This window comes from Diaporthe amygdali (assembly GCF_026229845.1).
Source record: "Diaporthe amygdali strain CAA958 chromosome Unknown NODE_6_length_1560011_cov_65_102424, whole genome shotgun sequence".
NCBI classification, from domain to species: domain Eukaryota; kingdom Fungi; phylum Ascomycota; class Sordariomycetes; order Diaporthales; family Diaporthaceae; genus Diaporthe; species Diaporthe amygdali.
In genome coordinates, this window is record NW_026517026.1 from 423657 (window position 1) to 446160 (window position 22504).

General features: G+C 50.7%; 9 protein-coding genes across 9 annotated transcripts; 4 read left to right on the top strand and 5 right to left on the bottom strand.

Annotated features, from left to right (window-relative positions):
* Positions 1–400: 400 nt before the first annotated feature.
* J7T55_000881 (transcription factor truly c2h2) lies at positions 401–1690 on the bottom strand (the record flags this gene model as incomplete). Its single annotated transcript, XM_053140142.1, has 1 exon — positions 401–1690. One exon carries the CDS (start codon positions 1688–1690, stop codon positions 401–403), a length of 1290 nt encoding a protein of 429 aa, XP_052996531.1.
* A 1386-nt stretch (positions 1691–3076) lies between these two features.
* J7T55_000882 (uncharacterized protein) lies at positions 3077–3926 on the top strand (the record flags this gene model as incomplete). Its single annotated transcript, XM_053140143.1, has 2 exons — positions 3077–3595; positions 3768–3926. The coding sequence occupies 2 exons, from the start codon at positions 3077–3079 to the stop codon at positions 3924–3926; spliced, it is 678 nt and encodes a 225-aa protein (XP_052996532.1).
* Positions 3927–4926: 1000 nt separating this feature from the next.
* J7T55_000883 (uncharacterized protein) lies at positions 4927–7846 on the bottom strand (the record flags this gene model as incomplete). Its single annotated transcript, XM_053140144.1, has 6 exons — positions 4927–5124; positions 5189–5659; positions 5723–5895; positions 6019–6412; positions 6763–7703; positions 7807–7846. The coding sequence occupies 6 exons, from the start codon at positions 7844–7846 to the stop codon at positions 4927–4929; spliced, it is 2217 nt and encodes a 738-aa protein (XP_052996533.1).
* A 535-nt stretch (positions 7847–8381) lies between these two features.
* On the top strand, positions 8382–9556 carry J7T55_000884 (uncharacterized protein; the record flags this gene model as incomplete). The annotated part of the gene is made up of 2 exons (XM_053140145.1): positions 8382–9026; positions 9098–9556. 2 exons carry the CDS (start codon positions 8382–8384, stop codon positions 9554–9556), a joined length of 1104 nt encoding a protein of 367 aa, XP_052996534.1.
* A 1131-nt stretch (positions 9557–10687) lies between these two features.
* J7T55_000885 (uncharacterized protein) lies at positions 10688–12101 on the top strand (the record flags this gene model as incomplete). Its single annotated transcript, XM_053140146.1, has 4 exons — positions 10688–10861; positions 10919–11049; positions 11146–11222; positions 11284–12101. 4 exons carry the CDS (start codon positions 10688–10690, stop codon positions 12099–12101), a joined length of 1200 nt encoding a protein of 399 aa, XP_052996535.1.
* Positions 12102–13184: 1083 nt separating this feature from the next.
* On the bottom strand, positions 13185–17207 carry J7T55_000886 (Transcription activator AMTR1; the record flags this gene model as incomplete). Its single annotated transcript, XM_053140147.1, has 9 exons — positions 13185–14133; positions 14192–14314; positions 14365–14384; positions 14771–14809; positions 15204–15796; positions 15852–16429; positions 16483–16729; positions 16850–17082; positions 17137–17207. The coding sequence occupies 9 exons, from the start codon at positions 17205–17207 to the stop codon at positions 13185–13187; spliced, it is 2853 nt and encodes a 950-aa protein (XP_052996536.1).
* Positions 17208–17656: 449 nt separating this feature from the next.
* J7T55_000887 (Sugar transporter STL1) lies at positions 17657–19547 on the top strand (the record flags this gene model as incomplete). The annotated part of the gene is made up of 6 exons (XM_053140148.1): positions 17657–17769; positions 17827–18090; positions 18166–18653; positions 18787–19093; positions 19151–19281; positions 19339–19547. The coding sequence occupies 6 exons, from the start codon at positions 17657–17659 to the stop codon at positions 19545–19547; spliced, it is 1512 nt and encodes a 503-aa protein (XP_052996537.1).
* A 431-nt stretch (positions 19548–19978) lies between these two features.
* On the bottom strand, positions 19979–20883 carry J7T55_000888 (NADP-dependent mannitol dehydrogenase; the record flags this gene model as incomplete). The annotated part of the gene is made up of 3 exons (XM_053140149.1): positions 19979–20062; positions 20119–20207; positions 20259–20883. 3 exons carry the CDS (start codon positions 20881–20883, stop codon positions 19979–19981), a joined length of 798 nt encoding a protein of 265 aa, XP_052996538.1.
* A 1317-nt stretch (positions 20884–22200) lies between these two features.
* J7T55_000889 (uncharacterized protein) lies at positions 22201–22493 on the bottom strand (the record flags this gene model as incomplete). Its single annotated transcript, XM_053140151.1, has 2 exons — positions 22201–22352; positions 22415–22493. The coding sequence occupies 2 exons, from the start codon at positions 22491–22493 to the stop codon at positions 22201–22203; spliced, it is 231 nt and encodes a 76-aa protein (XP_052996539.1).
* Positions 22494–22504: the final 11 nt, after the last annotated feature.

Below are 22504 nucleotides of genomic sequence, written 5' to 3' on the forward strand. Positions count from 1 at the left end.
GCAAGGAATTGGTAGATGACCTAAGTTTGGTTCTGTGCATAGTCGATAATCCATAGGGGTGGGCTTGATTGGACGGGTTCTATATGAATGGCATCTATTTCAGGCCGAAAGCAAGAATGAAGTATACTTTGTGATAACCCATTCTAGTTAGGAGAACACAATAAGTACGGAGACTTTTGTCATACAACATTATCAAAATTCTGGAAGAACCTGTCGGACCACATTGAGAATGGCCGACGTGCTATACTAAACGTTCCCTCCTTAAGCATTTAGGTCTCTCGTCCGCCCGACTCATTTTTCCTCCGCCTAGTCCACGCTGATTGCGCGGCATTCAATCGACATGCCAATCGACATTCGCGATAGAATTGCATTTTTCTGGAGAGGCACCGAAAAATGTTACCTAGTCAGAGTCAGGGGGTGATTTGGGCCACATATCGTAGTCGATCACATCCTCCCACCTGAGTATCTCATACGACAAATAATCGTCGTCCTCATCGTTTGGCCTAGGGGGTTTCTGCCGTCTTTGAGGTTTATTCTTCCCGTGAGGGACTTTGCGTGTTTGGCCCTTCCAAAAGGTGTTGCGCTTTTCTGTGGTCCAGGCCTTGGACATTCTGGGCCGTTCTAGAAAGCACAAGACCACTTCTCGGGTAGCCAAAACATCCTCTACACCGTCGTGGACGTTGCTCGCATGGAGAGGTGCTCCCTCACGGATATTGAGACCGAGCAAGTCGCTGCACATATCCTTCAAACCAAGACCCCAGTAACGAGGCTTGCCTTTCTTGGGGAATATAGCGTCTGATGCCAATATTGCCGAATCAACCACACAAGCAGGCCGGATATGGAGGGCGGCAAGGTCATATTGGAGGGAGTGCCCGATGAGAACCGTGTCTTGGTCGACGAGTCTGAAGAGCTCGGCTGTCGCGGACTGCCATCCGTCGAGAGTCTGGCCCTGTGCATGTGCCATCGACATGCGAGCTGGCGAGATGCCATGTATTTGCGTCCGCCAGTCGACCACGGGCCGCCGCGGCTTGACGAGAGAGTTTACAATAAGCTCGCCAGTGATGAAGTCGACTGCTGCCAACGAGATTAGCTCGCTTGCTCCGTCTTCCATGCCCACCATTTCGCAGTCTAGCACGACGGCTTTCCGGGTGTTGCGGGACCGGTCACTTTGGGGTAAGGGCAGAGTTTCGTCCCCTGTCACTTGATCGATGGGACGGCCACGTTGTTCCTGATTTCCACCAGCCTCCGCAATGATATAGCCATGTCGCTGTAGAGTACTCTTGGAATGACAGTGGGACAGCAATGTCTGGAAGATGACAGCCTGATCTTGCTGCGAGATTCGACGGTAGCTGTTGCCCCTGCAAAGGAGGGAGCGCTCCAAGTGCAAAGACTGGGGGACTGAAGTCTTTGTATCCTGACGGGCTTCTCTTTTATGGATGGATGATTGGTTGTGGGCTTCCAGGGCTTCCTTTGTGCTGAAGAGGCGATAACACGGCCGACAACAACGATCTTCTCCATGTCCGGAGTCAAGACTGTGTTCGACAAACTGTGCCTTCGTTTGAAAGAGTCTGTTGCAAAGGGCACAGCTTTGGTGTCTGGGGACCACAGGTGATGCTGTGCGGATGACAGCCTTGGAAGACTTCGTGGATGGTCCGGGAGAGGACGACTTTGTGTGAATCGACGACTTCATATGGGCTTTCAGGCCTCCTTTGGTCCCGAAAATTCGACAGCATGGTCCACAGCATCGATCCGCTCCATGAGCAGCGCTTAGGCTGTGCTGAACGAGCTCAGAATTGGTACGGAAGGCTCGACAGCAGAAACTGCACTCTGGTCCTTTGGTTTTCACCGGCTTTGCAGACATCGCGGCCTTCGACTGTTGGGCTGACATGACTACAAATACGTTCTTCGCCGTAGAAGAAGCTTAGAAAGCTAAGTGCACTGAACCAATTTTATTTTTTAAGTAAAGATTGGTCAAAAGCCAAGTATGACCAAGCCGTTCACTGTCATGCACTGCATATATAATGTTGTGATGCAGCTGGATGCTTGTACAAGAAGTGCATCCACCCCTCCAGGCACCTGTAGGCCTCCCGTGCAGCCTGCAGGCACCAGCACAGCCCAACAGTTTATTTATACCAGCATAGCCAATCACCATGCCGAATTCTCAAACTGTTGGCAGAGAACGCATTACCGTGGCTCAGCCAAACCAACCGCAGAGCAGCCACCGAAGCATTCCCTGTTTTCTCATTCTGCGAGAATGGTGTTCTGCTTCAATGTCCCACCACCCTTGCTTGGAACTTGGCGGAGTTCTGTACACTGTATGGATAATTCAGCATTGGCGAGGTGATCATTGAATATAGCGCCAGTGGTTGGTTTGATTGCAGAATTCGGACAGCTCTTGCACATACCTCACCATACATTGCACATGCGCTTGAGCGGCTGATGGGTCCTCGGACCTCCTGCTCTGAAGTATGACCATGCAATTACAGTCGCTGGGAAGGACGCAGCCATTGGCTTGTATATGCGGGCATCAATATTTCCCCCTGGATGGAGATAGCAGGAGCAGTGAGCGCCGCCGCGAGACAGGACCCAGTCAGTCGGTCTGAGGTTGGGTGGCCCTCGATTTCTGGAGTTCCGGAGGCAGTGAGCAACAGAGAGGAAGTTAACAATACCTTCCCTGGTACAAGGGAAGGGTTGCGACCGTCATACGAACTTCCAAGTGCTAAAAACTCTAGACGAGAGGAATTCCTTCGTTCAATGGCAGCTACAGCATTTCGGAAAGACATAGAAATAGAAAGTCGAGCTACCATGCCACCCCGACGCAACGCGGGAAAACGTGCGCGACAAGCTATACTGCAGCCAACATCTAGGCGATTGATTGGCTGGCCGGCGAGATGACTCCTCGCCGCCGAACCTTGCGGATCAGCTCCAGGTTGCAGGCCAATCCCTGGGATCTCATTTGAGTATTTTATCCATCAACGTCTCGGATATTCCCTAAGCTCTCAAAGCTTCCCTAACGCAGCCCCCACAAACTCACTCACTCACTTGCTCACAAGCTCAGACTCACGCTCACACTAGAATGGCCACTTCCAACTCCCCAGACACCGCCGCAATAACGCAGCACACAGATTACGACCCCACGACGGCCCAGCGCATCTCCTACCGCGCAGTGCCCCAGCAGCCCCCGACGATCCACGACCCAGACCCTTCGTGGCCATCCGCCTTCGCAGTGCTCGAGTCCCGCATCCGGCGCGCACTGGGGGCCCGCGCCCTGTATGTCGCCCACGTGGGGAGCACCTCCGTCCCCGGGCTGCCGGCGAAGCCCGTCATCGACGTCGACGTCGTGGTGGCCGACCCGGCCGACGAGGCGGCGTACGTCGGGCTGCTGGTGGGCGAGGGTTGGGATGAGTCCCAGGGCACGGGGTTCGGGCCTGAGGGCGGGGACAGGGGCGCCGGGCTGCAGTTCATCCTGCGCGAGCCCGCGTGGCTTCAGCACCGGTTCTTTGTCTGCGCCGATCCGGTCGCCAACGTGCATGTCTTTGGGCCCGGGAGTCCTGAGGTCGTGAGGCATCGGATCTTTAGGGACTGGCTTGTCGAGGTGAGTGAGCTGCTCCCGTGTTCCTCCTCCCCCGCCCGTGAAATGGCGGTCTGTCTGCGGATGAGGATGTGATTTTGTGACAATTGTTCTGGGCAATGGCGACGCTGGGGGACTTTTTACTTTACGAGCCCTGGCTGACATCTGTGCCCACCTCCCCCGGTGGGATATGCAGCACCCCGAGGACCGCGACAGGTATGCCGCGGTCAAGCGTGAGGCAGCCGCCGCGAGCCGCGAGGCCGGAGAGAAAGTCCAAGACTACAACTTGAGGAAGGAATTCGTCATCAGGGAGATTCTGGACCGCGCTTTCAGGGCTGAGGGGCTGTTGCAGTGATTGTGTAGTCTGGGCCTTTCAGGGGACACTCTTATAAGTGCCTCCACTCCCTCTCTCTTTTTCTCTCTCTTTTGACAGCTCTGTGGCTTCATACTCTCGGGTATCTGATTATGGGATCAACCGATGGCCTTCTACTCAGTCTCTATCCCGTGTCAGCCATTGGCCATGCACAGTATCGAATGAATGAGAGTGGTCAGTTCAGAGCTGTTGTGTGTCCGAAGCCGCACTTGCTTGAACATCGTGCAGCGTCTCCATTGGTAGCATGGTCAGTTGCCAAGCGTCTGAATGCCACTGGTGACATACGGCGTACATGTACACGACCCAAACGACCCCAATATTATAAATCGAAGCCTGAAGTTGACGGCACCTTCTGTGGGGGTCCTTTAAGACTTATTGGTCATTTTCAATCAAAGATCAGAGCGATGGATCTCATCCATATATTTCACAACAATGCGTGTTGGCTTGGATAATGATCCCTGGGAGAATAGAAAAGCCAGAGAAAATGCCAGGAAAATCTTACCCCTGTATTATGACCTGTCTGAAAACTTGCCGCCACGTGGGGCTGGTTGTTGGGCGCGTGCAGTCAGTCTAGAAGAAAAGGTGTTCTGAGTGGTTCTTCACCACCAATAGACAGTGGCTACTGAAGCACCATTGAATGTTCCGAGACATACAGGTAATAGTCCAGGGTTTTGATAGAAGTTGTCCTCCAGGAAAATCCCAACGACAGTCAGCTTTGCCGCAGAACCCTCAACAAGAACGTCAAGAATTGTTTGTGAGTACACCATCGTAGATACGTATCATATAGAGAATGTTATACATGTTCTAAAATATTTATGAAGCTTGATATGCTTGTAAGAGGACTGAGCTAAGAGGTAGGTTCGTCTTGATTGGCCGAACAAAACCATTGACTCACTCCAGTGACTCAGCCGCCCCTAAATCGGCTTTTTAACCCTACACAACGGAACTCTTATATTCCAAGGGGGCATGACAACACGAAAACTTATTTCTGATGCATTACACGGTATGCTGGTCCGTCAGAACGGAACATCTTTCGAAGATCACGCACCAGAGCCTCTGGTTGCTCCCAGGCTGCAAAATGGCCGCCTTTCTCATGCTCCTCCTCAAAAACGACATCGCCCAGAAATCTATTCCACATACGTGGCGTCGCGGCTATTTCTTTGGGGAAGTATGAGAATCCCTTTAGAACCGAAGATCATTAGCAGAAATCTTAAAAATGTACATGGTTCTGTTCCTTCACTTACCAGCTTGGCATTCGGTATCGCACGCCCAGTGTCGGCTTGCCAATCCCCTTGAAACATCTCGTGGTAGATGGTCACACTGGCCGCAGGTCCTGCACGACTGAACCAATACAAGCTAATCCACTCACAAATCTCCTGGTCCGTCCACGGATAGTCATCCGTCCATGCGATCAATTTCTCGTAGATCCAGGCCAGTAATGCGACGGGGCTATCTGTGAGCATCGTTCCGACGGTTTTGGGCCTCGTCCTCATAATATGAAGGTAGTAACTGCCGTTGTCCTGATAGTCTTTGGCAGCTTTGAGGCCCGACTGTTCCTGAGGCGTGTATAGGTTCAGCATGTGCGTTGTAAGGAATCGTACGAAGCCGAGTGGGGATTTGGTCAGCGGCGGTGGCATAGCCAGGACGAAGTTGAGATGCAATGCCAGCATTGACTCAGGATAAAGGTTTCCAATGGACGTGGTTATAAACATCCCCTACAGTACAGCTTAGCTTCTAGAGGATGCATTTACTTTCAGCCAAACAAATGGGGAACTTACCCAGTCTCCCCCTTGAGCGGCATATTTCTTGTATCCCAGGCTCATCATCAGCTTGTGGCAAGTGTCGGTGTACTGTCGCAGACCGAAGCCCTTCTTGGCAATCCGACTTGAGAAGCCGAAATTGGGAAGTGACGGCACCACGACGTGAAATTCTGGGCCGTTTTCCAGCTTGGCTGTAAGCAATGGGAGAATTTTTGTTGCTTCGATGAAACTGCCTGGCCCTAATAGACAGAAATTGAATGTTAGATTGCTGCCTTGATCACCCGAGGTTACGTTCAGGTGGGCTCAGTACACACAGCCATGAACGAACAGCAGCGGAATTGCGTCCGGATTTGCAGACTTCTGATGGATGAAATGCAGTTTGAATGGATCGAAACCATCAAGTGACATGGCCGCCTCAAAGTGCGGAAGATTATTCAACCGCTCTTCAAATGAAGCCCATTTGAATTCATCCTGCCAGTACTTGGCTATCCGCTTGACATGTGCAACAGGGGCGCCGCATCCCCAATCATCGTCATCGGGATCATCTGGGAACTTTGAGAGGGCCAACTTCTGGTGCAGCTCCTCGATGGCCGCGGTAGGAACGGAGATCTTGTACTCTACAATGTCTGCCATATTGACCGTGATGATTGACGAAGGCGTTGACCACAAGTTCGAGGACCGACAGATGGCGTGGCTGGACTGCTTGCACTATTTCACGAGTCGGTATGCCCGTTCGTCGAAGGGAATGAGAGGAGAGCAAGCTTGGTGGGCATGCGGAGGTGGGCATCGAGCTAGAAAAGAGCCAACATCCCAAGCTTGCGTTTCCGATTGCTCGGGTGGGCCAACGGCACAGCCGCACAGCTCAGGGATACCGCTGTCGGTGGGGCTAGCACTGTATGTAGCAGGCACACCAGACCTGCCATTTCATATTCTCGGACTGGCAAGTTCCCAAACCGAGGCTTTGTCATGTCCTCATTCTCGAACGAGGAGGCAGGATTCAATTGAGTAATTCTTCAAGAGATGACGTCTGATAAAGCCTAGCCCACGTTATTTGGAACTGGGCCTCCAATGAGCTCCTCCATCTTCTCCAAGCTTGCATTCCTCGACACCGGATCAACAACAGCACGAGTCCTCCGGACCAGGTCGCATGTCTCCTCATAGCTCTTTTGACTCCCCAGCTGGTGCACCGATTTCAGTATACAGGCGGCATCGTACCCGTACTCTCCATATTCCATTAGTCCTTTGAAAATGGGAAGTTGGCGGTTGCGTCCGCAAAATGCCTGATGACGTTCCTTCAATGTCCTCCGCGAGCAGAGGATCCAGAGCGGCATGGCCTCACTCTCTGCGTCAAGCACAACTTGATAATCCGTCAGCTCTGTGGGCGGCCCAAGGGAGCTGAGAGTGTTTGTGTGGCGAAACTCGGTGCGAACTGCAAGGGGACCAAGCGGGATTACAAATCGTGGAAGCTCAGCATCTTGTTGTATGGGTTCTTCGGAAATACTTCCTCGGTACATGACATGGACAAGAGGCCTGGCTCGTTCATTAAATGGTATTGGGTCTCTTGGGCAGACTGTATAGACCAGGTTGTCTGAGAGATATAGGGGTAATTGGTATTCGTCGCCAGTATCCTCATCTCTGAACAAAGGGACTTTAACTGAGACAAAACTCCCTGGCGCATGCTTGAGCGTTGTAAAATCGCTACGGCTCAGCCTCGCCAGCTTTTGCAGCCACTGCCGAGTGGTAGGATTATTGTGGAGTTTTTCGTTTGATACACTCTCCTCGGCCCAATGGACGTGCGAAGTTGCCCAATCGGACCACTCATCGATATAAGGGCTTTCATAGTCGAGAAGCTCGTCCCAGTGGTCATCGTGCCATTCCAGTGGGAATTCTTGGACGCTTCCTTCATCGCTAAGGTTCGGTCCATCCTTATCGCCCGTATCTGAGCTACTGCTGCTGCTGCTGCTGTCTCTTCTTCTAGAGGCGAGATACGGACGAGATGCTAGCGATGATCAATCAGTAATGTCGTCTCAAGACCGACCTTCGATTTTTGGTGTTTGTTTTTAACTTAGCTAGGGCAAGTCTGATTGCGGGCTGGGACCGACCTGAAGGAGTAAAGGGGTGCAAGATTGGTTGCGCTGCCATAATGATGTGATTAGAAAATGAAATCTCTCTAGAAATGTGTGCAGACCAAAAGATGGTTCAGGGCGTGTTTTCTGGATGCCTAGAATTTGAAGAGGGACGAACCCCCCCCCCCCCCCACGTTTCAAATGGTCAGGCTCCAGAACATGCAGACAGGGCATCCATAGGCGGACCTGGTATCGTAAAACTTGTTGGGGCTACTGTGCATGATCTGCGAATGTTGGTCTGCGTCTCCGAGTGGAGTTGATGATACTAGGACTAAAATAGTCGGCAGACGAGAGATCGGTGTTCGTTCAATGTCATGAGCATTGCTTCGGACGTTTTCCGAAGAACATTTCGCTTTCTCTATCTTTGCACGTGGGTGGGGTCCGATGGTAGCTGGTAGCGATTGTTGAAGCCCTGCCACTACGACAGCAATCCATTATGGCTTCTCACTGCCTGAAAAATCTCCATTTTGACTGTACTGCATACTTCACCTCAGCAAATATTCTCGCAGTTCCGTCTGCTATGTATTTCGACATCATTCAGCTCATGAGCAATGGATTTGGATGATGACAACCTGGAGCGGCTGCTCCGAGTCCTGGACCCCAACCGGCCACCAAAGGCGCCACCATATTTCTGGTCTCCACCAGCGGACCCTTACAGGCCCTCGCTGCCCTACATGCCGGGCTTCAAGGCACAGATCCAATCCCATGTGGCCCCTTCCCCTTTTAGCGATGGAGAAATGTACGGCCCTTGGCCGCGGAAGCAGCTGTCCAATGCCGAGTTGGAGACCGTGACGCAGAGCGCTCTCGTCATGTCACACCCACCACTAGAGGCAACGACAGCGCTATCCGACACAGAGATCCCGTTGGAGACGGCCCAGTTTACTATTACCTCGCATATCAGCGTCGGCTGCGAGGCTGGCGCCCAGGTCGTCGTCTGCACCGTCGCGAAGGATGGCAAGTCGCCTTTCGAGGCTGTCGCCAAGATTTTTGACGCGCTCTACTATCGCTTCAGCCACAGCATAGCTTCGCGGCCGCGCGATGTCACGGCTGAGGCGGATAAGGACTACGCCGCTGAAGCCGCTGCGTACGAACGCCTTACCAGCGTCGGTAGAGCAAGCAAGGTTACTCCGACATACTACGGGTCATGGACATTCAACCTACCTATTTTGAGCATGGGTGTACAACAGATGAGGCCAGTACGCCTTGTGCTTATAGAGCACCTGCAAGGATCAAATCTCCGGGCTTGCGGATCCAAAACAGTGCTCAGATTCATGACGGCCCAGACTCGTTTCACCTGTCCGAGGACTATTGTCTTGAAGTACTCGCACACGCCATGAACGCCTACGTGCGTGTACTGCACTGTGGCGTTGAGCAAAACGATTTCGCCTCGCGTAATTTTCTAGTCTGTCCTAAGGATACTAACATTAATGCGGACATCACTGGTACCAGTATGCCTCGCGTTACTCTCATCGACTATAACACGGCGATTGTTTACAGCCGTACCCGCTACGGGACGAGTATGGAGGAGACTTTAGCTTTGCCTGTGAACCCTATGCAGTGGTTCTGGAAACAAGCTGTGGGTGGAGATTTTCCCGGCTGGGTGCCACGAGACTGGGAGGGCTCTCGAAAGCCAATGCAGGAGTGGCTTGTGCAGACATTTGGCAGTGAGGAACAGCGGGCGTTGTATGAACCTGTCGCCAAGGAGCTCAAGTTCGATGAATGGTAATCGGTAGATGAGACGTGACAGGAATGAGTTGAAAGCCCAGCAAAGGTCAAAAATTAAAGGACTATGAATGCATTAAAGATTTTCAGGATTTCACTATATGATTGTATATTCATCAATATATACGTCTCCTTGATGATAGCAATCTACGTGCTAATAGGGGTGACCTAGCTACCCGTTCTCGGTGCCTGTACGTGATCGAATCCGGGTACGCGTGTATCATCGCCCATCCGACTCTCGCGCAGGTCCTGCATCACCCACAGCACCGTGTCGCCCTCCACCGTGTCGATCGTCCCGCGCTGCTTGAGCTGCTGCTTCGACAGCTACTCCTCCGGCCTCATAGTAGTTCGAAAACTGGCAGGGCCTAAACTTGTTCAAGGTAGAAGGCCCCGCAATCTAATTTTGGAGCACCCCATAAAATAACGCTTTGCCTAAGTCATCAAGCAGCAAGCTGAAAGATGCATGTGGAGCAAATTGGGTAGTACCGAACATCTGAGCGCTGCAATGGCACGCTATGCGTAAGCAATTGGGTGACAACGGGATAGTCTCACCGCATCATTCGCTTTAGAACTAAAGCGAACTACCAAATGTGCGCCACGGCTGATTTTTGAGGTGTCATGTCAGCCCTTGAGACCTATCTGACTGCTGATCTTTCTCAAAGCAGAACGAATCTTCCTATTTCAGAGCGAAAATAACAATAGAGCCTGATCATGCTGTTAAAGACATTTGTCTTCCGCCGGACTCTCTTCAAACCTCCCATACTTTTTGGCTCAACAGTCCTACCCGAATCTGGACATGATATAACCAAAAGTCATGATGGCAAATCAACATTTATCACGCTTTCGGTACACAATCGAGCGACCGTACCCTTTTCGCTGGTTCACTCCACTCATCACAATCTCCGGCATTGCTGCAGTCGCTCTTTTTACATTCGTCAACATCGCCGCCGACGGGTACACACAGAGTGTGATTTATACAACGAATCCGAATTCGACACTGGAAGAGCACCATTGGTATCTCAGCCCCCCATGGTCCTGGATCAGTACGGCTCGTTCCTCGTGTCAGTCTCCAGGTATTTCCATAGGCAATTCTTACTACACATCGAATCAGCAGACTGGCAGCTATACTGTTACGATGATGAACACTACCTTGGGCCCAGACGACAATGCCGTCTATCCAGGTCTCAACTCCAAGACTCTTGGCATCACAAGTTATCTGAATAATACACTTTATGGCTGTCAAATGAGGGACCTAATGGTAGTTTTCACATCGCAGCAGCAAGCAAGCTCTGCCAAGCTACAGATTCAGGTACGCCGCTCATCCTTGGGAGTCCTCCAGTACACCTGAAAGTTAATTCCGGAGCAGACTGGACCAATTTACTGCCAATTTGAGACCGAAATTCCCGTCAATATCACCATCGAACAGTCATTTAGTGGGACCGAGTTTCTCTTCGAGCAACGGTCGAGTTTGAGTCAATGGTCTGTGTACAACTTCATGTGAGTATCCTCTGCATCGTTTGGTATTTTGAAACCGAACTTTCTACTACAGAACTGAGGACTGGACTGATTTCAATCATGCATATGAATTACTAGGCGATCTAGTTTTGATGCGCTCATGGACGAGATTCAAGACCTGAACGACACCATCGAGTATACTGGAACCACTCTAAGTGCGTCGTTACACTAAGTCCGCTGAAATTCTCTCGCTAATTAGATTTAACCACATAACAGGCCTGAAGACAACAGGATCTGGAGACATCACCGCAGATGACTTCTTTTCTGCAACAATATTGAGTCCCGGACAGAGCGCGAGTCTCGTCTCTCCATCAAACAATACGAAAGACGAGGAGTCATTCCCATTGGCTCAGGTCGAGCCCAGAAACCTAGGCAGGCTCCTAGATGCATTTGTGAAGTCTTATTATTCAGTGGTCATGTGGGACCTGAACTTCGACCAAAGGCAAAATGCGTTTGCCTCTGAAGTTTCAACGGATTATCTTGTGAACACTATTATGGATGCGGCCGCGAATACCTCGATGGACCCAAGCCCGATCCTCGGCTCAACTGACTTAGTTGGTAGCCACGCACGATTTGAGATGCAATACATCTGCTCAGTGCCACGGAAGAAGGACACAGGCTCCCTGATCATCTCAGTTGCTGTGTCCAACATCGTCCTCCTCTGCGTCTTCTGGAACATTTTCAACTGGTTGACACTCAGATTTTTACGGAGCCGCGATCCGAACTGGGATATCTGTCGTGGTTGCCTTCTCAATAACGAATCGTCTCGAAGCAAAGCTAGGGTCAAAGTGATGGACCTGGAGAAGGATCCGCTCTGCGAAAACGAGGACGCCGCGCAAGAGACCGCACTATATGGCAGGCAACGAAGTCAAGAGCCAGGTCGGAAACTCTGGAAAATTTCTATCGCGCGGACAGGTTCAATCAGCGTCAGGAGCTCGCAAAGTACGTTGCGAACTCTTGCATGCAGTGAAGGAAAAGTTGATGGTGGGAGTGATGAGAATGTGGGGTCAGAAGGGAACACCAAAAAGTCCTAAGGCGGAAACAAATATTCGAATCTCTTCTATTCCGTCACTGAATACTCTCAATTATCATTAATCGCTCCTGTTCAAGGATGGGGGCTTGACGTCGAGTCGATGCATGCCAATGTGCAACCTAGGTCAGTAAAGACTTGTAGATCCTCGAGCTCGCCTCTTAACGTCTAAAAGATACACAAAAGGCGCCACACATCGATCTTGGTCCTCCCATTGGTATGTAATCTGCAAGGCCTCATCGCAATTCACAATGTCTGCGAAAGACATAAAAAACTCATGAATTGGCCCCACACTTAGGTGGCGTAGCGGCTGAGGCTTCCTCGGCGTTTACACCGTGAGCCACTGCTCCTTCCCCGACTCGAAGCACTGCCAAATTTAGTCAAGGGGGCGGATCATGTGCCCTCCTTCACTCTCAGCCGGTCTTGAAATTGAACTGGTTACTTGGTAGTGTGTCCTTTTGCAAAGTTTGGAAGATATAGGAGCGAAACGAAAGCTGCCAGGTACTTATAAAATGCCTCATGATTTAAGGGCTAGTGCTCAAATACTAGCAAAATAGAATCAGGCAAATAAGATCAGATGAAGGCATCATAAGTGAAAAGGAATTTATGGGGCGGAAAGTAACGGACTCTTCTTGACGGGCTTCATCAAAGGCAGCACATCTCACTGACGCCCTCGCTCACTTTCAGAATTACTTCTATTTCAGGTTGGACACCACTTCTGCTACGTTGGATACTATATGAGTTCGACGAATAAACAGACAATGATGTTCAAGTTGACGCAGGGGGCAAAATGAGAGTCAGTTCTAGTTGCTACCGGCTGGTATGGCTACAAGCGCGATGAGCATGCCAAGAGGTGCCAACTAGCGAGGGATTCGAGCACCCCCAGCCATAGAAATTGTGTCGACCTGAGGTTGATGGAAGTCGTTGTAGACCTGGCTTGTCTAGCAGCGGAGATTGAGCCTCAATAAGTGATCTGCCATTGATTGGAGACTGATTTAGACATCATTCAGGTTGGCATATTGGTCAAAACCCAGAAAACTCTTAGATCACATCTGCTTTCTTCAAGAAAGCCTTCCTTTTCAGACTCCTACTCCAGGACGCCCTCGATAATGACTTTAAACACATCGGACCGCCCAGCTTTGACTAATTCAAATGCCTCCTCAGCCTGGTCAAACCTGTACCGGTGGGTGATTAATCTCTTGACATCAACCTTGCCGCCTGAGAGAAGCTCGATAGCAGCCGCGTAGCTCCCGGCCTTGTATCTGATCGAGCCCTTGACAGACAGCGCCTTGGTGCAGACAGCTGTGATCGGGAATGCAACCACTTCCTTGCCCATACCAGCCTGTACGAACGTTCCGCCCTTCTTCGCTGCAAACACGCCGAGCTGGATACACGCCTCGGCGCCGGAACACTCGAGCACGACATCAGCGCCATCACCCAGACCCAATTCCTGGTTCATCTTCGCCGCGACAGCCTCTGCATGGACTATCGGGTCGATGCCTGCTTCAGCGCGCGGGGGGATATATGTTGCGTCAGTCCCAAAGCTCCTCGCAACTTCAAGCCTTTTCTCGACGACATCGACCCCAACAACTCTGGACGCACCCCAGAGCTTCGCCACGGCCTGGCACAATACCCCAATCGGACCACAGCCCAGCACAAGCACGGTCTGATGCGGTCTCAGCTCAGACGTCTCACACACAGCACAGGCAACAGAGAGAGGCTCCACCATGGCCGCCTCCTCCATCGACACACTATCCGGAACTTTGTAACAAAAGTCCGAGGCGTTGATGTAGTACTTGGCCAGCGTCCCATCGGTCGGTGGCATTGCGGCAAAGATCATGTTGAGGCATATGAAGTAATTGCCGTTGCGGCAGTAGCTGCACCGACGGCACGGAATGCCGGGTTCCATGGCGACCCTGTCGCCCGGTTTGAGGTGCTTGACATCTTGGCCAACCTCGACGACGACGCCTGAGGATTCATGGCCTAGAACCATGGGGCCTGTGACAACGTACTCGCCGATTCGGCCTCTTTGCCAGCTGAGGGCAACGTTAGTGTGGGAGTGAAGAGACGACTTGGGTTGACTTGCTAGTGGACATCACTGCCGCAAATTCCGGTTTGTGAGACGTGAACGAGTACATCGTGGCCGTCATTGAGTTGGGGTCTTGGCCTGTCTTCGATGACAACCTGTTTGACATCCTTGAGGACGAAAGATGGGTTCTGTTCAAAAGTCAGAGGAATAATGAGATTTTGGCGAATCTTTGGCGTACCTGCATGTTTGGAAATGGTCCTGAAAGTGCCCACGTTGTGTTCTGTTGATATCTACTTGGTTTTCCCCTCATGACCAGTGAGCGCGACCTCTTTATGTCGAAGCCATCTATGTCACTGGTGCATAGAATGCTGCTTTAACTGCTGAGCAAAAGTTCTAAGCGCTTCCCAAAGTTCTTTTGCAAAAAGGACCACTTATGCGTCTTGGCTTGTCGTAGCTGTGATGTCGATCGCAGGTATCAAGACCGACATCCCCACTCCCTCGCTCGGTATACGAGCCGCCTAAAATTCCCGAAACGGAAACTTTCACGACGGACGGCCTGCGTTGAACAAGTGCTGCGAACCCCGCCATTCGGTTGTCGCCACGTTTGTGGAACAATCGATCATATGTTCTTCGCTCGTACGCACAGTCATGATCTTTTCGGCATGAAGAATCGCTCTCATCCGCTAACGAGCTGTGAGGGGGCGTCATGAAATCAGAAGCTGGGCACCAAGCACAGCAAGTGACGGCGGAAAAGACTCGCAGCTCTCCCGCTGCTTCCACAGCCCAGAGCATATTTATTCTTGGCACATATTCTCTGTGCATATGCCGAGATTCCCGGTCATCAATAGTTCATCCACGGCCATGGCTGAACTGAAGTTCTGGTGATCAAGGTGATGCAAGGCTCAGTAAATCATTCCCAACCCCCCACTCCTGAAGCAAAGCTTCGACCCGGTACCCAGTAGCAATGCCCAGATCATCTTGAATCTCCCTGAGCATTTCCACCAACCTCCTCCTATCCTCCGTTTGAGTACAACACCTCCCAGCAATATACAGTGGCTGGACAGCTCGAAGCCTTACAGCATCACAAGGTGTCCCACGCGCAATCGAGACCACCTCGGACGCGTGGCGCTGCAGCCTGTGTTCAACGTCACGAAATGCTCGCAAGAGATCAAAAGAAGCACGAGCTCCTACCGAAGACTCGCCCGGAAGTAGTTCTGACGGGCGGTGAATAAGAAGCAGCATGCAGGCCATATGATAGTACATCATTGTGGTGGCGCAGAGGTCGTTGCTGAACCAGAGTTCTCGACCAAAGAGATTAGAGACGTCGACGCTTGCAGGGCGGTGCGTGAAAAAGGTACCATCAGCGAGGAAACATGAAGAGATGGTCTGGAACCAAGCCTGAAAGTGGTCCTCGAGATCTATGAAGGCTTTTCTCGGCTGAACAAGCATAGTCTCGAGGTGTGATGTGGGTGCCAGGTAATTGACCAACTTGCATAAGTAACGGATGAGGGTGTATGACAAAGCCTTGTCCCTCGCGTGCTCGGCTGTGTTTGCGAGGCTGTTTGGGCTGGCGTCGGTAGTTAGGCTCCCGTCATCCTCGATCAAAAGGCCCATGTTGCGCCATAGTGCAAAATTCTCCGTATCGATGCGCGTTCTTCTGTGTGAGACGACTGCAGATTGGATCAGCCAACAAGCAATACTGCCTTGGACCGTTGCTCAACTGACAGGACTCCTCAAGGTCATTCACCACGAAGTTCCAAAATGCAGCTTTGACCTGCATGACGTCTTTAGTGAACGGATAGACCGCCTCGAACATCGGGTCTGGGTGGAGCAGCCTCCTATCATCGATGAGGTCAAGAAGCTTGGAGAATTCAAACAGGTGACCTGACCACGCGTCTCTGTTTGCGCTGATCTGCTCATATTGGATAAGGATGCATGTCCCAAGTAGTCTCACAATTGGATCTTCCCCATCTGCTCGTACCATCAGGTTACCCGAGGACAGCGACGCCGGTGAGGAGGCGTAATTCTGGGCAGGATGTTCTGATGTTATGGATTTGACCAGTGTTTGAATCGCCTTTTCGTAGTATTTCGCTCCGTACCATATCAGGCCAAGCGGGCCATGTTGAAGCTTAGCGGCGATCTTCTGTTGAGTCTTGCCAATAATGATAGTTGATAAGGGGCTTCGCATCTGACCCAGTTGTTTTGCAGCAACTGCGCACGCTGCGTAGCGGAGTATTGGATGTTCTCGGGCTAGAGTTAAGACTTCCCGGCTGAAGACCTCGTAGCGATACAACAAGTCCATCCTGTTCAGGGACCTCAGCCAATAATCATACAATAAATCGTCAAAAAGCCATACCATGGAGCTATGCATTCCGAGTAATGCCTTAGAAGGAATAATTCCTCTGGGGTATTCCTGAGAATGTCGATTTCGGAAGCATTGAGCTCTGCGGAAGCCTCTCCGACATGATTTCCCGTGCCTGACTCCGAGTTGACTTGGTCTGAGTACCCAATATCCTCGGACAGCGAGGGTTGCCTCGCGATGGTACCGGCAAGCGTTGTCTGCTCATTGGCGATTTGGGAGTCGTTTCCCCCCGATATCTCCGCTTGATTGATTCTGGGATTAACCTGTGAACTATCTAGGTCGAACACGGATGCGTTTGCTTCAACCAATCCTTAGTCTTCAGGAGTCGGAGACCGTGAGCGCACAGAAGCCTCTCGCTTACCGGATAGGTGTGTGCTAAGGACATGGCCTGGTACAGCTTTGGAAATAGCAGCAGCTTCATTCAAGTTGTCTCGGTCTCCTTGATCACCTTGAAATGAGTTATTGAACCGAGTCGAAAGTTCATGTTGCTTGAATATTGAATCTTGCAGTCGGCAATTGCGGTTGGCCCTTCGACATTGACCGCACCGGGGCTGTTGCTCGTCACATTTGATCTTGCGCTTGCGACATTCTGGGCTGCATGACCATCAGCGGATGCCGTGCACAGTCGAAACAAACTACACGACTTACCACCCTTTCCTTGATCGCTTCTGACCCCGATCTCGCTCCGAGGATATGGGTCTGCTTCTTGTGTGCGGCATTATTTGGTTTTGACACCATGCTGCAGACTCGGCAACAACAACGTCGCACAAAATTCTAGATTTGGCAGGAAAGGTTGGGAACCGAACAGAATAGCAAGTTCGTTGTCCCCTCACTAGCTGGTTTGCTCGATCTCGCGTGAGAAGACGTCGCATAATATTCCCAAAACCGTTAGCTTGGCTTAACGGAAGCTAGACCATTGGTAGGACAAGGTCTACCCCAGCATTTGTTCCTATGATGTGACGGCAACCCCATGGGGAACACATTTGTAGGCTGTCCCACCCCTGTCAGTCATGACCCCATAATGTTATTCCCTGAGAGCATCTGTATATAACTCAAGGAGAGCCTTCAAAAGTCAGTGGTTTTTGGATATATGATAGCAGTTCGTCCTGACACATTCGGAAAGCAATTCACACGACTCTTGGAAATTCACCCCTTGCAACCCACAATCATGACTGTATCGAAACAAAAGCGACCGTATTTCGGGCTAACGGGAAAATGGCTGACGTATTGGATCACCTTTGCCTGCAGTGTTGACATGCTCCTCTTCGGCTACGATCAAGCGTAGGTAGCCTCTTACAAATTTCGCTACTTGGTCCTGACCATGGTGGGGCGGAACAGGTCATTCAGCGGTGTCATTGTAACCGACAACTTTCTTGAACTTCACGATCTCGTCGGCCCTGAGAAGACTCAGATGCTTTCCACCGTCACAGCAATCTACGATATAGGCTGTTTCGTGGGAGCCGTGGTGGCCTTCACGATTGGCGAACGGCTAGGACGAACCAAATCCATAATCGTTGGAACGATGATCATGAGCGTAGGAGCCATACTCATGTGCTCGTCGTTTAGTCTGGCGCAAATGTTTGTTGGCCGCATAGTTTTGGGGTAAGTGATGAAAATTCTAGTCACCTTCTCAGCGAATAGTAAACCCGAAGGTGCTAACCTTTTCCTCCACGGCAGTATTGGCAACGGTATCAACACATCCACTGCTCCGATCTGGCAGACTGAGACTGCTCCTGCGCATTGGCGAGGCAAGTTGGTCATGTTCGAGATGATGATGAACATCGCGGGGTTCTCCTTGTGCAACTGGATCAATTATGGCCTGTCATTTGCTGGTGGCGCTGTTGCATGGAGATTTCCCCTCGCGTTCCAGTTTATCTTCATCATTGCGCTATTTGCAACCGTGCCCTGGCTTCCTGAATCCCCTAGATGGCTGATGTCTCATGAACACGAGGCCAAGGCAACCAAAGTACTGGCTTGCCTAGAGGCGAAGCCCGAGGACGATGCCTTCGTCGTTCTGCAGAGAGACGAGATTCGATTTAGCATCAACTACGAGCGTGAGCACCAGATCAGATGGCGAGATCTTTTGCGGCCTCAACCCGAGGCGACCAAGCCACTACGGCGACTTATTCTGGGAGCCGGCACCCAGTTTATACAACAATTTGAAGGTACGTGACTCGTTTGAAATACATCAAGGTACTAACAGTTTCGAAGGAATCAATATCATGTCCTATTACCTGCCCACAGTTTTGATCACGGCTGTGGGGCTACCAACCGAGCTAGCTCGGCTCTTGACAGCAGTCAACTCCGTGACATACTTGATCTTCTCCTGCGTCTCGGTTACTCTTGTTGAGAAATGGGGTCGCAGGGGCTTGATGCTCATTTCCACTACGGGACAGGGTCTTGCATTCCTGGTCATCACCATCCTCCTCAGATTCGGCGAGGCGGGAGGGAACCGGAAGGCAGCAGAAGGATCCATCGTCTTCTTCTTTTTGTATTACATCGCATTTGGCTTGGGCATGTTGGGAATCCTCTGGCTTTACCCTACTGAAATCAATTCCATCGCCATGCGTACTAAAGGAGCCGCTGTAGCAACTGCCACGAATTGGTAAGATCTGTTGTGTGACGGAGAGGACTCCACGACCAGACTGACAATTTTGATCAGGATCACGAACTACGTAATAGTTCAAATTACACCGATCGGGATTCAAAACCTAGGTTGGAAATTCTGGATTGTCTTCACAGTCTTGAATGCTGCCTTTCTGCCTATCATTTATCTCTTCTATCCGGAAACAGGTTCGTCTTGCCTATTGCAAGTAGTGGCGAGAACCCAGACTGACACGAAGCTCCTAGCCGATCGCACACTGGAGGATCTTGACGAGTACTACCGCAACAACCCACCACTAGTTGTAATTGGCGATAAAGACGCCGTTGCGAGCAAAAGGCCTCAGAAATACTTTGATCATGAAGAAGCTCAGATGGAACGCTTTGTCCACGAGGATGGTGTCATTGATGTGGCAAACAAGAAGGCATCGCACAGCGAAGCACATCATGTAGAATGAATTTCTGGGATCCGCGGGTGCTTCGGGAGATTGTTTAAGCCATGTCGTAACATCTTCAGTGTCAGTTTACAAGGGTAAAGCCTCAATTTAGTCAGAGAAAGGACATCACTGAGTCCAAGCCTGAACTTTGTCAACTTTAGAAGTCTTGCTGGATTCCATATGCCTCCATAGTATCACATTTCATGTTCCGCGTGTATCTCCTGTTTACATATCTCAATGGTGTTTGCTTCTTTTGGATGTTCTCTGTTTTTTGTTACGTGAATTTGCAAACCGAAATTATTCTCGTCCTCGTATTGGCATCAAGGCAACAAAAGCGACACAACTTGGAGAACGAGACTTGAAACATAGTGGCGTTTACTCGTCAAACTATCTGCATTACTCGAAAAAAGCCTGATTTTAAAATGAATCTAAGATCTAGATGTAAACTCTCTCTATGTCAGTGTGTATCCTCCATCCACGATGATGTCCGCGCCCGTCATATAGCAACAAGCATCGCTGGCCAAGAAAACATAGACCTTCAACACGTTCTCGTCAGCCTAGGCTCATTACACACAATTTGGAGGGGACTCACGCCTTTGAGTTCTGATGTCTCAGCCATTCGCTTGCCAGGGATCATTTCCATCCATTTCTTGAACCGTTCTTCTGGTTGTGTGTATAGCACTAGGTCGAGTAAGAATCTGATAAGCCCGGTTTTGGCGTTGCGTAACTTACTGTCTGTTTCAATAAAGCCCGGAGACACGCAGTTTACTCTGGCGAAGTCCACCCACTCGACTGCAAGACTCTTTGCCAGGTGCACAGCCGCCGCCTTGGAAGAATTGTACGCAGCCTGTCGCTGTGGGATGTTGACGAGGGTCGCGCTGACCGATGTTGTTATGATCAAGTTACCCCGTCCTTGCTGTTTGAAAACCTTCCCAGCGGCTTGCGCAGTCCACATGACTCCATCGAGGTTGACACTGTTGTTTTCTTTCCACGTCTCCTCCGTGTACTCGAGACTTGAAATGTCAGCACAGACGCCGGAGTTAGCAACCATCACATCCAAGCGCCCAAAGTCGGCCACGATTTGGTCAACTGTTGCGGCTATCGAGGCGCGAGACCGCACATCGCTCTGGTAGGCCAGAACCTTTACCCCCGTGTCCTTTGCGATTTGAGTAGCGGTGTCCTCAGCTTGTTTATTTGTCGAATAAATGAGAGCAACATCGGCGCCGGCTTCAGCTAGACCCTTTACGATCTCGAGGCCAATGCCTCTGGCACCTCCTGTGACAGCAGCGACTTTCCCTTTCAAAGAGAACTGCGAAAGCACAGGTGTGTTGGGGTTGGGTGGCTTGTACAGAGGCATGATGGTTAGAGTCTGCCCGTTGGATTTCGATGAAAGAAAAGCTATCGTTGATGAAGTTAAATACCTCCCAGGATGGAGAATAGGTACTTGACTCTTTTCATTCGGCCACGCTTGCCTGCAAAACAAGAGTCAGTCGGTCAGGGAGTTGAGAAGAGCTCGGGAGTTTGGCCCCGAGTATTGCCGAGACCAGTCAAGTCTCTCCCGCCTCTACTGCCGAATACGGCAATTTATGCGCCTAGCATCACTCTGCGGGGTGCACGGCTCCACGCCGTGCTTGCTCCACCACAGATCCAACGTCATGCAGCAATTTTGAATGTTCCTCGTTCAATACTTTAAAAGCTCTACATGCCATTCTCCAAGCGCATAGACGTACGAGTTTAATATTATACCCGAGCCCTTTGTCTTGTCAATCAGCATATCGGCACTCAAGACGCCTTTGTAGAGCGTTCCTAAGACAAAAGCCGCGCAAGCCCAGTCTAAGATATTTTGTTATTCTTATTGGAAGGGCCTATGGATGCAACCTGCTTCATGCGAATGAGGAGCGATCAAATGCAGAAGGAGCTCCTCATTTCAATCTGTTATCGAACCGGGAGGTCGCAAAATCGCCAAGGCATCCGATAGCCGCGCTCCAAGATTCGTAGCAGAAAGCATTGTGGAGGGCCAGATGCTGAATCAAAAACATCAGCTGGCCTCGAAAATAAATAATGTATGCTGCATAGAACGCCTGACACATGTGTGACTATGCCAGTGAGTTCTCGGAATCTCCGCCTCAGTAGAAGCGCATTCTTCATTGATTCTCATACATACTGGACGACACGTTTTCATGCGCCGAAACCTCTTGGCTCTTATCATTTCCGGACGAGACATTATGGAAGCCGTCATTATAGATCCATTTTCGTGATTATAAACAGCGAAAACAAACCCAAATAAGCAAACCTCTTTCCCCTGGGCATATGTCTATCACACAGTGGTAAAGGTAAAAGCAAAAATGAAATTTTGCTGCGTTGGCGGAAGCTGTCAAACGTCATGTTACCATTATGTTTTGGTGATTCTATATTCTGCCTGCATAGGAGGCGTTGGGGAAGGCTCGTTTATGAAGTCTCCGAATGCATTCAATGTCAGCTTGCTCTTCGAAATGTTCACGATGAAGTCATTGTTTTCGCTTCATTGTAACGGGAGAGTAGACCGCAATTTTCATTCTCATATAAACTTCCTTGTTTGCTATTCATCTGTTCCAAAGCCGAGCTCTCTCGGGCCCTCAACAACCCTGACAAGATTCTGGCTTGTATATCACACCGCCACAAGGTATGGGTGCATTTAGCAAGCCCCCTCGCAGCCAGGGAACCTGTCCATGCAGGTAGTGTTGCAACACTGCTCCCGACCACCGCAATCATTGATGCAGCAGGCAACAACGCCATCACAGTCACAGGCGCGGCGGAACAAGTACTTAGGCGATGCTTCACGCGCCTCTGTTAGACATCAAGTAGTCAGATTTATTGTATCAAAGATCAAGGGGTGAATAATTCCATACCGGTGATACGCTCGTTGGGCCGGGCAGCAGCGAGGCCCATCATAGTGACGGCAATGGAGAAGATGGCGAAGAAACGCATTTTGATAGATT